The 13,353-nt window shown below is 57.0% G+C and overlaps 1 protein-coding gene across 5 annotated transcripts in view; it reads right to left on the bottom strand.

Annotated features, from left to right (window-relative positions):
* ADORA1 (adenosine A1 receptor) overlaps window positions 1–12,518 on the bottom strand; it is a 47,055-nt gene extending 34,537 nt beyond the window's left edge. Inside the window, exons 1-4 of one of the 5 annotated variants that reach the window (XM_045298238.1) lie at window positions 12,438–12,518; window positions 11,983–12,099; window positions 11,474–11,637; window positions 10,731–11,044 (exon numbers count right to left, since the gene is read on the bottom strand). In XM_045298238.1, the coding sequence (XP_045154173.1) occupies window positions 10,731–11,044; window positions 11,474–11,602 (443 nt within the window). In that variant the 5' untranslated portion in view covers window positions 11,603–11,637; window positions 11,983–12,099; window positions 12,438–12,518. Of the gene's footprint in view, window positions 1–10,730; window positions 11,163–11,473; window positions 11,638–11,982; window positions 12,112–12,437 lie in introns of those variants that run through there. The other 4 variants (XM_045298240.1, XM_045298239.1, XM_004699820.2 and 1 more) reach the window with 4 other exon arrangements.
* Window positions 12,519–13,353: the final 835 nt, after the last annotated feature.

Genomic DNA, 13,353 nt, shown 5'->3' with positions numbered 1-13,353 from the left:
GCTCTGCACCTATTTGCAACAAAATGCATCAAAAGAGCAGCCCAGCCCTGCGGCCTTCCACGCCATTCCCCTTCTTGTTGAGCCTCCCCCCAGTCAGGCTCCCCGCCCTCTCAGTTCCATGGACGCCAGCCAGCCACGTCAAGGTCACCTGTCTCCATCTGACGGGAGCTCCCAGTCTTCATCTCTCTTGCCATTGGCAGCACTGGAAACAGCTCGCCTCTTGCTCCTCCTCAACCCACTGCCTACACTTGGCAGTGTATCGCCAGGGGTCCCCGAGTTCTCTGCTCTGGGTCTTTCCTAATCCCCATTCTCCTTCTCTCTTGGGTCGCTTCTCTCCATCTGTGCTTGCTCTCTGGAGGATCTCATGCACCCTCAGGGATTTAAATACCGTCTGCAGGTCAATGGGACAGCCCTGGCGGCGTAGCCGTAACACATTGGACCGCTAACCGTCGAGTCAGCGGTTCAAAGCCACCAGCAGCTCCTCAGGAGGAAGAGGAGGCTTTTCAGCTCCCGTAGAGAGTTATAGTCTCGGAAACCCACTGGGGGGGCGTCCTCTGGGTTTGCTGAGTCCGTGAGTAGGCCAGAGGCTCCCACAGATGCAAGGATCTCCAACAACGTTGTGGGGAATAGGATCAAAAGACCGGGGTCCCATGAACCTTTGGGAGCCCCTTCCTATTTCTCCAGCCCCGGCCCCCCTTACTCATCCCCATAGATCCAACTGCCTGCGTCTCTGAGACCGCCGATAAGCCAAGACTCACTGCCACGGACTGAGTGATGCCAACTCAGCAGCAGCCCCACAGGACAGACGGACCTGCCTGGGTGGCAGCACACCACCGCCTCTCCCCCACAGAACAAACCTACCGGTTGGCTGCGGAGTACTTGAACCTCCGCACCACTAGAGGCCCTCAAGCGATCTGATAGACACCTCAAAGTCAACAGACCTCAACCTGAACTCCTTTCCTTGTCCCCAGGTGCACCACCTTGGAGGAGGACAGCCCATGCCCTTGCCGTCCTCCCAGGGGTGTGAAGTCCACCACCTGGAAGTCCACCCTTGTTCTCTGGCCGCAGCAAATCCTTTAGCCCCCCTCCAACCCAGCGTTTGAACAAGGCAGGGTACAGTTGGACAGCAAATGCTACACAGGAATCTTTTTTTTTTTTTTAAACTCTGCCTCGCTCAGTGACAGGGATGAATGTCAGACGTGATTTTGAGCTTCGGGTGCCGGACACAAGACAGCCCCTACTGCGGGGTGCCGTTGCAGACATTCAGGCGCAGGCGCAATCAATCTAGGGGCGTAAAGGTCCAAACCGAGATGACCTTGGGGAGAGCACTGCCTGGGAGGGGAGGGCGTCTTCTGGGATGCTGAAAAGATCATCCGAGATACGGATCCGGGTGGTGGTACCGTGGGGGTGGGGGTGCATATGTGAAACTTTTGGGCTCTCCATGGCCCTCCCTCAAAAGGAAATGGGAAGTTAACATGGGGAGAGGTGCTGACGGGCAGAGAGCGCCTCCTGTCAGTTTCTAAGGCTTCCGCTACTGTGAGACCAGGGTTCCTGGGCAGTTCTGTCCTTGAGCTGCGGCAGAAAAGACTGGATGGAGGCTGGAGATGATCTGGGGATCACTAAAGATGGGGGACGTGGAAGGGGTAGGCCATTTTCGCAATTTAGAAATAATCTCGTAGACAGGAAGGGACCTGTTTCCCTGCCCAAAAGGAATCTTAAAATGTGTGGTAACAGGAGAAAAGAAATGTATTAACGTAACAGAATTAACCACTCTTGATTCACTTCCTCGGTGATGGCCCTGGTCCAAGCCACCCTCTTTCCCAGACAGTCATGTGGAATCAGTTCAAACTCATAATCATCCTGTGTCCCAACAGAAGGGGGCCCTGCCCGTCCTGCGGCAGCCTCACAACTGTTACTGTGTGAGCCCTCTTCACAGACCCTCGACCGTACCAAGCATGACGACCTTCTCCAGGACTAGTCTCTCCTGATCAAACAGGCCCCAGATATGTGAGTCTCCCCATCCTTGCTTCTTAGGAGCATGCTGGCTGTACCTCTTCCAACACAGCTTTGTTCATGATTCTGGCCTCCCAGTCCACGGCAAACTTAATATAAATAAGTATGGCAAAAATACTAATTATCCTAAGTGTACAAATACTTAATATAAATAAGTTTGCAAAAAAACAAAAAGCAAACTGACCACCATCTGCTCAACCACCGACCATACTGACCCCACAGCCCAGGGGAGTCCCTGTGGGTTTCTGAGACTGTAACTCTTTACGGGGCTAGAAAGCCTCATCTTTCTCCGGCCGAGCAGCTGCTGGTTTCAAATGGCCAACCTTGCGGTCAGCAGCCCAATGTGTAACTGCTACCCCCACCAGGGCTCAAAATTTCCTAATTAGTTCCCAAAGCTTAGATCATGCTAGTCCTCTGCTCTTAAACCTGCATTGGTTCCCAATTTCCTTAAAGTAAAGCCAAAATTAAGACCAACTACCTGGTATCTTCCCAGTCATACAAAAGGGCCATTCTCCCTCGTTTTCTCTCCATCCAGCCACACCGACCTCTGAGATTGTCTCCAAACCTCTCAGCAATGTTACTGCCCTAGGGTCTTGGTCCTAGTTACTGCCTCCGCAGGCTGCAGTTCTCCCAATATCGGCCTGCAGTCACGCTCAGAGATCACCTTCCCCGTGGACTGACCATCAAGGCCGCCCACACACCCCGCTTTCTCCCCCACCCCAATCCCATTTACCCGGCTCTTTACATCTTCTTCCAGGGGCATGATGCACCTTCTAATCCTCTGTATCATTTACGTAGCCTGTTCATTATTTAGCATCTGTCCTCCAACCCATTACAACACAGCCTCTATAAGGAGCAACACTGTGTTCGTCTGAGCATCTCCCAAGAATCCATCACGCTGCCTGGTACCTGTGAGGCTGCCAGGAAGTACTGGTTGAACTAATGAGTGAGTGAATGAACAGATCCCTGTGCACAAAGGCTCTGGTGGGGATGAGGTAGCTGCCTTCCACTCCCCAAAAGCACAGAGGTTCTGGAAGCAGGTGCAAGTGGCCAGAAGGCAATCCAAGGGTTCTACAGCCACAAGAGCTGGGCTGAGAGGGAGTACAAAGTAGGGTCCAGCCCCCAGTCCAGGTGCCAGTCACCAGTCTCTTGCCTCCCCAGCGCCCACCCCAGCTACGTATGTAGTTTCTCCCTTAGCCCCCTGGGTCTGTAGAAATCCAGCTCTCAAGAATGGACCCGAGTTTTCAGGCAGAGGCAGAGACCCGGTCAGCCTGCCCACTTCAATAGGCTCAGGTCCAGCACGATGCTCACTGCGTGCTTATGAAATAGAGCAATGGGCATGGTCACCCCCTCACTGCAATCCTGGCAAGGAAACCCCCACTAGCTGAGGAACAAGACAGAGGAGATATCCTTAGAGGGGACCAGAGGAACTGTGGCCAGCAGTCCCCATTCTCCTGCCCACCATCAAGCCAGCAGTTCAGGGGTGTGGGCACCAAGACCACCCGCCTGTCTTCCCTGCTTCTCATCATCCCTAGTACCTGCTCCCCCAGCCTTGTCTCCCTTCTGCAGCAGTGGGCAGGCTCCTTGGGGCTTCAGTGAGGGAGGCAGAGGCTGGGGGCTATGTCTCTGTGTATGTGCACCTGTGCCCATCCTGCCCAATGGGCCAACCAAGGTGTCCCACCCTCTGCCTCCAAGCTTCTGTCCTTTCCGAGAGTAGGGGAGCAGCACCCCCCAGCCTCAGGGGAGAGTGACAGGCCGGTGAGAGCCAGACCGGGCCCACACAGGCCTGCCTCCCAAGCCCAGAAGGGCTGAGGCGTGCCAGCAGCAGCTCTGGGGATTTGTAAGGTCGGCAGAGTTGGGGCGAGATGGGGAGTCTGTGCAAAGGGCATGGAGAAAGACTGAACTTCAGAAGAAAACCCTCGCAGATGGAGGCTGTGCCCCTCCTCTACCCAGTGGCATGACCCAGGGTCCGAGCCTTGGCTCTGCCTCCACGGACAACGTGGGCTATGGGCATCAGTGCCGTGAGACTGGCGATCAGAAAGAAGGAGCGGCAACTTCAGTGTCCAACGACTACCACCTAACACATCTCTCTCTTTAAATATTCCAAACGTTCCTGCGTGCTGACTCTGGGCTAAGCCCAGTGGGGCATAGACATGAAGGCCCAGGGGGTCGGGCCCTTGGGGCACTTACAAGCCCAGAAAGACAGACGTCCAGTAGAAAGCTCATCTGGAGGCAAGTGAGGCAGATGAAAGGGTGAGCCTGAGTGGGGCTGACTGGAGGCAACGCAGGTGAGTGGTGGGGAGGGAGGATTCAAGGAAGCCTCCCCAAGGAGGAGCTGCGTGTGCAGGAAGCTAAAAGAAGCGCCGCAATCCCATCCATTCCTGGACCATCCTGCACTGTCCTTGCCCGATAATGTCTACTGGCTCAGGAGAACATTAAGCGAACAACATGGAATACAGCACCCTCCTCGCCGTGAAAAAATATCTGTCATCTATCTAGCTCATTCTCTCTCTCTCTCTCTCTCTCTCTCTCTCTCTTTCTCTCTCTCTCTCGCTTTACGAACCCAGGTCCTGTTGTGGGCTACATGCTGCGTTGCTAACTGCCAGGTCAGCAGTTCCAACCCACCAGCCACTCTTTGGGAGCAAGAAGAGGTTTTCCACTCCCGTCAAGAGTGAGTCTCAGAAAGCCATAGGGGAGTTCTAGCCTGTCCTATCGGGTCACTGTGAGCTGGAATGGACTCAATGACAATGAGTACTTTTTAAATCTTTCTACTTACTTTCTATCTATTTCTCTCTGTCACCTACTTACCAATCTACCTACCTACTTGGAAAAATTTCTGGAACTCCAAAATGTCCACAGGACTTAGCTGTACGTGGTGGGATCGCTGGTGATTTTCTCATCTGTGTTCTTTTCAGGCTTTTCCTGATTCTTAACAGTCAACCGACTGGCTTTACACTTGGGCATTGACCTCCAGTGTCCGGGGTGGTTTTGATCCCTGGCATCGTGGCCGTTCCCCTGCCTCCCGCAGTGCCCACACCTGGGCAGGTTGCTCCTGACACACGGGGAGCCTTCCTGGGTGCCATTCCTATGCCAGCAGGGCAGGGCTTTCATCCTTAAAACTCATCCACATCCCTCATCTCGCCACAACCCCGTTCCTTCCCTCAGCACACTCCTCAGCAGGGCTCAGCCACGCTAAATCAAAAGGGGGATCCCTGATTCAAACAAAGTAGCTGGCCATCACAAAGCTGCTTCCCCTCCAAACGAATGTGTTGGCAGAGCCTGTGGAGGCCGCTCTTTGAGAAGATACTGACGGATAAAGCTCTCCTGCTTGGGCCTTTTACATCAGAGGGTGGGAGGGCTCAGGATAAGTGGCAGTGGCCAGGGGCCAGCGTGCACCCTCCCCTGGACCTCGGTTGCCTCATCTGCAAGCGACATGGGGCTGGGCTGCTGGGCTTCCTGCGGCTCCTCTCTGGCCTCAGACACTGCAGGCCTATGACTAATCCAGCCAGACAGCAAGTGTGCTGGGACCCAGAAAGGCGCTGGCCGTCCCTGCTGGGGCACAAGTGCACATAGCACTGTGGTGCAGACAACAGCCCGGATCACCAGGGCGGGGAGGGCCAAGTGGATGCCCTAAAATCACACGCATCCTAGGCGCCTACCTCACAGCTTTCTCTCGCAGCCAAGCCCTGGCCCAGGCCGCCTGGCCTCCCCCACTGCGCCGGTGCCTCCCAGGGCTCCTCAGCCCAGCTGGGCAGGCTTCCAGCTGTGGACAGAGGCAGGGCTGCCTTAGGCTTCACTGCCCACTGGAGGAAGGTGCCCCCGCCAGGCAGGGAGGAGGGGCAGGAGCGTGGGCTGAGGGAATTGGCCCCCTGACAGCCTTGGGGAGCCTAGTCCATCCATAAATTCTGCAGCTTCCTGGAGGCAATGCAAGATGCCCAGGGCTGCTTGGTTTTAGGTATAAGTTAAACAGGCTTGGAGTCACTCCGGGCTCTGCTCCTGGCAAGCTGTTTGGGCAAAGTATTAAATCTCTCCAATCCACCGAGTCCAGTTTACCTGTAGAATCGTCTCAGTCAGAGTGCTTCTTAGAGGCAAGGAGGGGGAGGCTTTGTCTCAGACACGTTGGACACGTTGTCGGGAAAGACCAGTCCCTGGAGAAGGACATCGTGTCTGGTCAAGTGGAGGGGCGGCGACAAAGAGGAAGCTCTCAACGAGACGGACTCACACTGGCTGCAGCAAGGGGCTCGGGCGCAGGCACAATTGTGAGGATGACGCTAGACCGAAGGGTGCCCCACCCTGTTGTACATAGGTGCTGTGGGAAGGGACTTGGTGGCAGTCATAGGAGCTCCCGTCAACTTGAGCGAAGGAGTGGAGTCTAGCCTGTCAACCAGGTCATAGCCAATAATGCCTCTGTGTGGGCGTGGCCTTCTCCTGAGGATTCTGGAACTCCTGTCTTCGGCCCTGGAGGCGGGACACACTCTCTCTCTGCCTTCCCTCTCCTGCTGTGGAGATACTCAGAGAGCTGGAGGAGACACACGGAGACATGGGCCCATGCTGAGATGCTTCCACCGCCACTGGAGCCACAAGACTTTCCACCCACTGGCCTGTGATCTTCCTGCATTCGGCATCATTGCATGTGTTGTGTGGTTGTGTGAGTCTGAAGAGGAATTCATAGACTGGTATTGGATATATGGGCTAATATCGGACTTATGGACTGGACTGGAATCTTAATATACAATTACTCTTTGATATAAAGCTCTTTCTTGTATACATAAGAGTTTCTCTGGATTTGTTTCTCTAGTCAACCCAAACTAACATAGCCCTAACGACAAGAACAACATAGGATTATCTATAGAATGAGAGTCACAGTAGCCTCTAACAGCCAGAGACTGAGTATTAAATGAGACAAAGGATATGAGACACATGACTTCGTTCCTCACACACAATCACTTCAAACCAAAGTCACTGCAAGCCATCAAGTCAATGCTGACTCTCAGCAACCCTATCGCATAGGGTAGAAATGCCCCTGTGGGTTCCCAGTGGGTAACTCAGAACATACGGGAACAGACAACCTCCTCTTTCTCCCAAGAGTGACCAGCAGTTTTGAACTGCTGACCTTGTGGTTAGCATTTCAGAACATAACCACTATGCCACCAAGGCTCCTTACACAATACTAGGAGCTTAAAACAACAATAACAACAACAACAAAACAAGCCCCACCCATCCAGGATCCCAGCAACGATTCCTGACTCCCAAACACCTGCCATGCCCTCACCGTACCCCAACCCATCTGCCCACAGACATTCCTTGTGTGGGCCTCCTGCCCCCAGAAAAAGGTTTAGACAGAGAGCCCCTGTTGGCAGTCCTAACCACAATCTGCCCCCTGGAGTAGGTAGGCATCAAATTGCGACACGCCTGCCCTGCCGGGAGGTGCTATGCAAACAACATACAAAACACACGTAAATGACTACAGGTTATTGATGCATCAACCATTTGAGCTTTTAGTATATGTAACTAGATGACACTATATGATGGAGATCTCTTCTCTGTCTTGGCCTTCTGCCAAATGGAAGGAAATAACACTTGTGGTTCACTGGCCAGCCCTCTGCCCAAACCATGCCTGACTTGGTGCAGGCCGGGGCTGAATCCCGTCATCCAGCACCCAGTACATGCCTCACGCTTGGTCAGGATGACTTCCTGAAGCCCAGGGTGCAATCGCCTGAGACTGGGCCTCTGGGCATGGAGCAGAGTGCATGAGCACCTCTGACAGAGAGGTGTTCTCACCGGCCCCAGCATCTCCCACCTGCCTCCAGCTGCTCAGAGGGGCCACAGCACTGCCGTTCCTCTCGGTGGGGGGGCCTGGGCAGTAGGAGCAATGAGCCCAGGGTGGCTGTCACCTGGGGCCAGCCATGGTGGCTCTCCTCTGTCTAACTCAGGAGAGCGGCTCATCACTGAGGACCAGGCTGCACGGAGCAAAGTTCTCCAGGCTTGATTGTGTTTACTTGCTAATCTGTGGTGAGCAATTTCACACAGGCTGTGCTACTATCTGTGAGGGGCTGGGGGGAAGGGGTGCGGGATGTTGTGCACTGCAGGACAGCCAGGCTGTAGGGCTAGGAGGGACAGCTGTGCCCATGGCCCTGCGGGGGAGCAGTGGCAGGGTCTGGTTCACAGCAAGAAGGGGAGAGGCTGGACATTCAGAAGGACTGCCTGAGGCTCAGCCCGACTAGCGCTGGAAGCTTGTCCGGCCCTGCCCACTCTTTCCTGGGCCCCTGCTGTGTACCAGGTACTGTGCCGGGTGGATTGGTGGAAGCTGAGGGGTGGCTGCCGTCTGATCCTTCTCCTTGGGGCAGTCACAGTCCACCAGGAGAGAGGAAGCATGACAAACTGAAGCTAACTTTGACTCCTCCCTGGAGGCGTTTTGTGTGGGAGTGTGTGTCTTGCCCCGTGTAAAAGCCTGAGTGCGTGTTGTGTAAGGGGTAGAGGGATGCACCGGGCTTGCCTCTGCAGCCTCACTTTGACCCCTCCGTTAGTAGTCCTAATAAAACTACAAACATAAGCCTATTGTCTGTTGATTGTGTTTTAAGTTCTTCACATGTGTGTGAGTTCATTCTATTCTTCCAGCCACCCTAGAACGTAGGTGCCATCACTGGCTCCCCCTTTCACAGTCAAAGGAGACATGGGGCGCAGTGGGTTACATGCTGGGCCGCTCACTCACCACTAGGTCAGGGGTGCCACCCACCAGCCGCTTCACAGGAGAACGTGGGACAGTCTGCTTCTATAAAGGGTGACAGTCTTGGAAGCCCAAATGGCACCCTTCTGTGCTGTCCTACAGAGTCACCGTGAGTCAAACTGGCCTGGACAGCCATGAGTTTCAATGAGAGCACTAAAGTTTAAAGAGCTTATGTTTGTGACTTGTCCAAGGTCGCACAGCTAGACCCTCACTCACAGCAAGAACTTGAAGCAGGCGACTATCGCAAGCCTCCAGGCCTGCTCCTGCCCACCCTGCTCTTTACAGGACCTTCTCCCAGCTTCTGGAGGCCGGAGCAAGGCACAACAAGAAGGAGGAATGAGCCTGTGACCCCTGCCCCCACAGCCATCGCAGCCCAGCTGGGGAAGGGTACGGGGTAGGGGTGGGTACAACCTGCAGGCCTGGGCTTCAGTGACACCGGGGCCAGGCCTTGGCTCACCCCGGCACCCGTTCCGCTCAGTAAGCCAACCTTCTCAAGCAGCCTTCCTATATCTGCACATTGGCCAGTTTCCTAATGTGGCTACACTTGGTCCTAATGGCCGGGTTTTGAGTCCCAGCCCATCCTAATGGGCTGAGGCCCACCTCAGCCACAATAGGGCCTGGGACTAATGATGGCAGCGGCCCTACCCAGGGCCTAACAGGCTCAGTTGAGCGGGTCCTGGGCTGCCTCCCCTTCTGCCCAGAGCAGCAGCCTTCTGCCCACCTTCCCTAGGCACCCAGGAGCTTTCTAGGGAGGTAGCAGAGCTGAGGAACTGGCAGGGTGGTGCTGGGGCAGGGATCAAGAAGGCAGGCAGATGGAATCAAGGGCCTGCTCCCAGCCGGAGGCCTCTCTGGGCCTTAGTTTCCCTTTGGCTCTTATTGGTGAGAATGAGCTTTGAACAGTCCCATGTGCACAAATGTAACAACACAAAGTGGAGGATCCCGGGTACCGAGGCCTGGGAAAGCAGCCAAGTGAGGCCGGAGGCCCCAAGTCTCAGATATGGAAGTTACCCCTGGTGGGCAGGTGACGGAGATGGCCAGCGCTCCCCCATAGAAAGGCAATCTACTGGTGACAAGAATTTAAAGAAGGGACAAGCACACCGGACAAGAGTGTCCCCACAGAGCTAGTCCCTGGCACTGCGCCCAGGCACTCACTGGCACTTGGTGGCCCAGGCACTGCCTGGTGATGAGATTATGGCCTAGCAGATCCAGGCAGGGAGCCCCAACAGGCATTAGGCACCCATACTCAAGAGGACTGACAGGTCCAGGCCACCAGTCTCCGTACTGCCTCGAAGCCATCCAGGTACCACAGGCCCCTCTGCTGGGCCCAGCAAAGGCACACACACACACACACACACACACACACACACACGGTTTTGCAAGAGAAACAGGAGCGTTGTGTCTATGCCAGCATTGCTCCCGCCTTGCGCCTGCAACAGAGATGCCATAAGCGGTACTTGGGCAGAGGTGATCAGAGGGCTTAGGTCCAGCAAGGCAGCCTCAGAAGGAGCTGGCTGGCACAGACCCCCAAGAACCAGAATTCGAAAGGGCTTCTTCATGAAGCTGTCTGGGTCTGGTTAGATAGCCTCCTGTCCCCTGGGTGCACCCCTTAGCTCTCTGCTCAGTTGCTTCGGCTGCCCTGCAGTCTGGTGAAGCCCCTCTCATTTCCCTCCCCCCTGCACTGTAAGGCCCCTCCAAACCAATTCCTGCAGCGCTGACAGGCAGCTTCAGGGTCTCTGGCCATGTCAGGGGAACAGCAGCAGCGCCCACTCAGGGGGCCTGTGCAGTGCCAGGCTCACGGTCCTTCAGCCCCACCAGCCCCCTTCTGTTTCTCCAGCTGCAGCTCTGGCTGGCCCTGCAGAGCACAGGCAGGAAGACAGGGCAATATGACCCAGCACTCCGTCTGACTAGGATCATCTGGTCTACCTTTCACCCTTTCTACCCAGCCCTCCCGGCCACCACCCAGGCCTGTAGGCACTGGCTATGGACTCACCGGAGAGGGATCTTGACCCGGAGGTAGCGGTCCACGGCGATGGCCAGCAGGGCCAGGATGGAGCTCTGGGTGAGGATGAGGACGGGGCAGGCGACCATGAGGCAGGTGTGGAAGTAGGTCTGGGGTCCGATGTTGATGAGGATGGCGAGGGGGATGACCAGGGCGCCCACTGCCACGTCAGCCACCGCCAGCGACACGATGAAGCAGAAGGTGGCATCCCGCAGCGACTGATTCACCTTCACGGCCCAGATCACCAGCACGTTCCCGGGCACGGAGACCAGAGCAATGAGCACCTCGATGCCAATGTAGACGGCCTGGAAGGCCGAGATGGGGGGCGCCATGGTGGGCACAGGCTGGGCACATCAGCGGGCAGGCACAGTGGGGCACGAGGCAGGCACCTGTGGTCACGGAAGCCGGGGTGGGGAGGCCCGCCTGGGAGGGGGAGGGGAGCCAGGCAGCTCTGGGTCTCAGCTGCCCTTTGGAGCTGGGGTCCCTCTTGGTGCAGCCAGTGTCTTCTCAGGCTGGAGGGGGTCCTGGGTCCTTCCCCTATCTAATCTCTGTCTCCTCCCTGCTCCTCCCCAGAGGTTCCATTCAGTGACTTAAAATAGCACCTCTCACTCCTCCACCGACTTTTTTTTTTTAATCAAGTGTGAGGCAGCTCCCAGCACACTACACACCCCAGGGGTCCCCCAATGCCTGCCTCTGCCCACCCCAGCCCACAGAACAGGATGCAGGGAGCTCACCATCCTGCCTGCTGGCTGGTAGGGGGTCCCAGAGGCAGTGCCCAAAGTTGCAGGCACCTGGAGCCACCCAGAGCTCTGGGGCTGCGCTGGGCAGGGCTGGGCTCTGGGCACCTCTCCGTGGCTCCTCATCCTCCAGGCTCCCGCCGCAGCGCTCCCAGCCCGGCCTTTCAAGCAATCACATGGTGCGGCAGAGGCTCAGCCCAGGACGTTTTTAAAGAGGTAGGCGCCCGGTTTCGCACCTGGGACTGGGGTGGCCGGTGGGTTTGGGAAATCGAGCCCAGGACAAGGCTGCGTTGCGGGCTCTCCAGACCCCAGCGTGTGCGCACAGGTGCCCTGCGCCCACCCGCCTGAGACATTGCCGGTCTGGCTGTCGTGCTCCAGCTGGGCCAGGGACCCTTGCCCAGCGCCTGCCCCAAGGGGGGCAATCCAAGTCGCTTCTTTCAACCCTCTCCTGCACACACCACTGGGGAGCCCCGGGGAGGGGGCGGGGAACCGGGGTACAGACTTACCCAAGGTCACCAAAAGTGGAGCGCTGCTGGCCACCTAAGCTCTCCTGTCCCAGTGCCCCGTGGCTCGACGCCTCTGGCCGCTGGCTCGCGGGCACCCCGGGGGAATCGGGGGCCGGCCTGTTAGGAGGTGGTAGCTGGGTGGGACCCGGCTCCGGGCGCCGGCTTCTCCGTCGCCCCCGGCTCGCTCGGGAGCTGAGTGACAATCAGGCTCCGCACACCGGGCGGGGGCGGGGGCGGCGGCTGCACCGCGGGCCCCTCCCTCGTCGCCCTCCTTCTTCTCCCCCGCCCCCTCCTCTAAACAAAGGAAGTGATTCTGGGTGAGAAAAGCTGAGCTCCTCCAAGGGTCTGGTGTGTGAGCCCAGCCCGGAACTAGACCGAGGGCCCGCTGCCCGCTGTCCATCCCTCCCCCCGGACCCCGGCGCCGCCCGGGCCCCAGAGCCCCTTGCACTCCTCACCTGCGGGGCTCCAGGGTACCTCCCTTGCCGGCACCCTGCACCCCGGTCCTGCTCCGCGCCCCTTCCTCCCCAGTTCACTCCAAGAACCCCTTCTATGGCTCCTGCGTCTTCTCTGCGCAGAGCCCAGCCTGCACGTTACTTCTCAGGCTCTCGTCTGAGTCATTATACAACCTGCCTTTCTCGCCTGCTCTCCGTGCTGCCCTTTCAAGGGTTCGCGATTTCCATTTTACAGATGAGGACACTGAGGCTCCGAGTCCTGACCTGGCTTCTCAAGATGTTCTCTGTCACACACACACACACACACACACACACACACACACACACACACCCCTCCTTTCCTGTCTTCATTCTCCCTCTTCATAGCAAAGAACTGATGCTAGAAAGTGCTTGTCCGTCTGTCTGTCTGTCTGTCTGTTCCTCTGGATGTGGGGGCAGAATCCGGCTACAGGAGAGGTGCTTGCACAGGGTCTCACAGCAAATCATAAGGGGGACCTTCGGGAGATAGTTGTGTTCACAGGTATCAAGAAAGGTCCTGGGAAGGAAGGGCTAAGGGAGCTGGGCTGGGGGTCCGCCGGGCCACCGGGGCATGTCCAGGCCTCTGGGGTACTGGCCCCTTGCATCTCAAGATGTTGACAGCCCAGGGAGGGGAGCCTCACTGCCATCTCCGTCTGCACCTCCCAGTGAGCTCCTCTTCTTCCCAGGAGCCACGCTGGTGGAGGAACCAGGAAGTGCCAGCGCCCCTTCCCCCTTTTGCCTCCACTTCCCCCCCATGACTCCCAACCTCTCCCCTGGTGAACCAGCTAGTCTGTGGGTCAACCGCCCACCCTCCCCGGAAGCTTGAGCTTTCCTTAGCTCCCTCCTTCGCGCAAGGCTTCTCTTCCCAAGCTTCCACCCCCTAACCCCACCCCACCCAGAT

This window comes from Echinops telfairi, unplaced genomic scaffold (assembly GCF_000313985.2).
Source record: "Echinops telfairi isolate 266 unplaced genomic scaffold, ASM31398v2 ScPeMD7_7424;HRSCAF=8462, whole genome shotgun sequence".
NCBI classification, from domain to species: Eukaryota; Metazoa; Chordata; class Mammalia; order Afrosoricida; family Tenrecidae; genus Echinops; species Echinops telfairi.
This window is presented reverse-complemented; position numbering and strand designations above follow the sequence as displayed.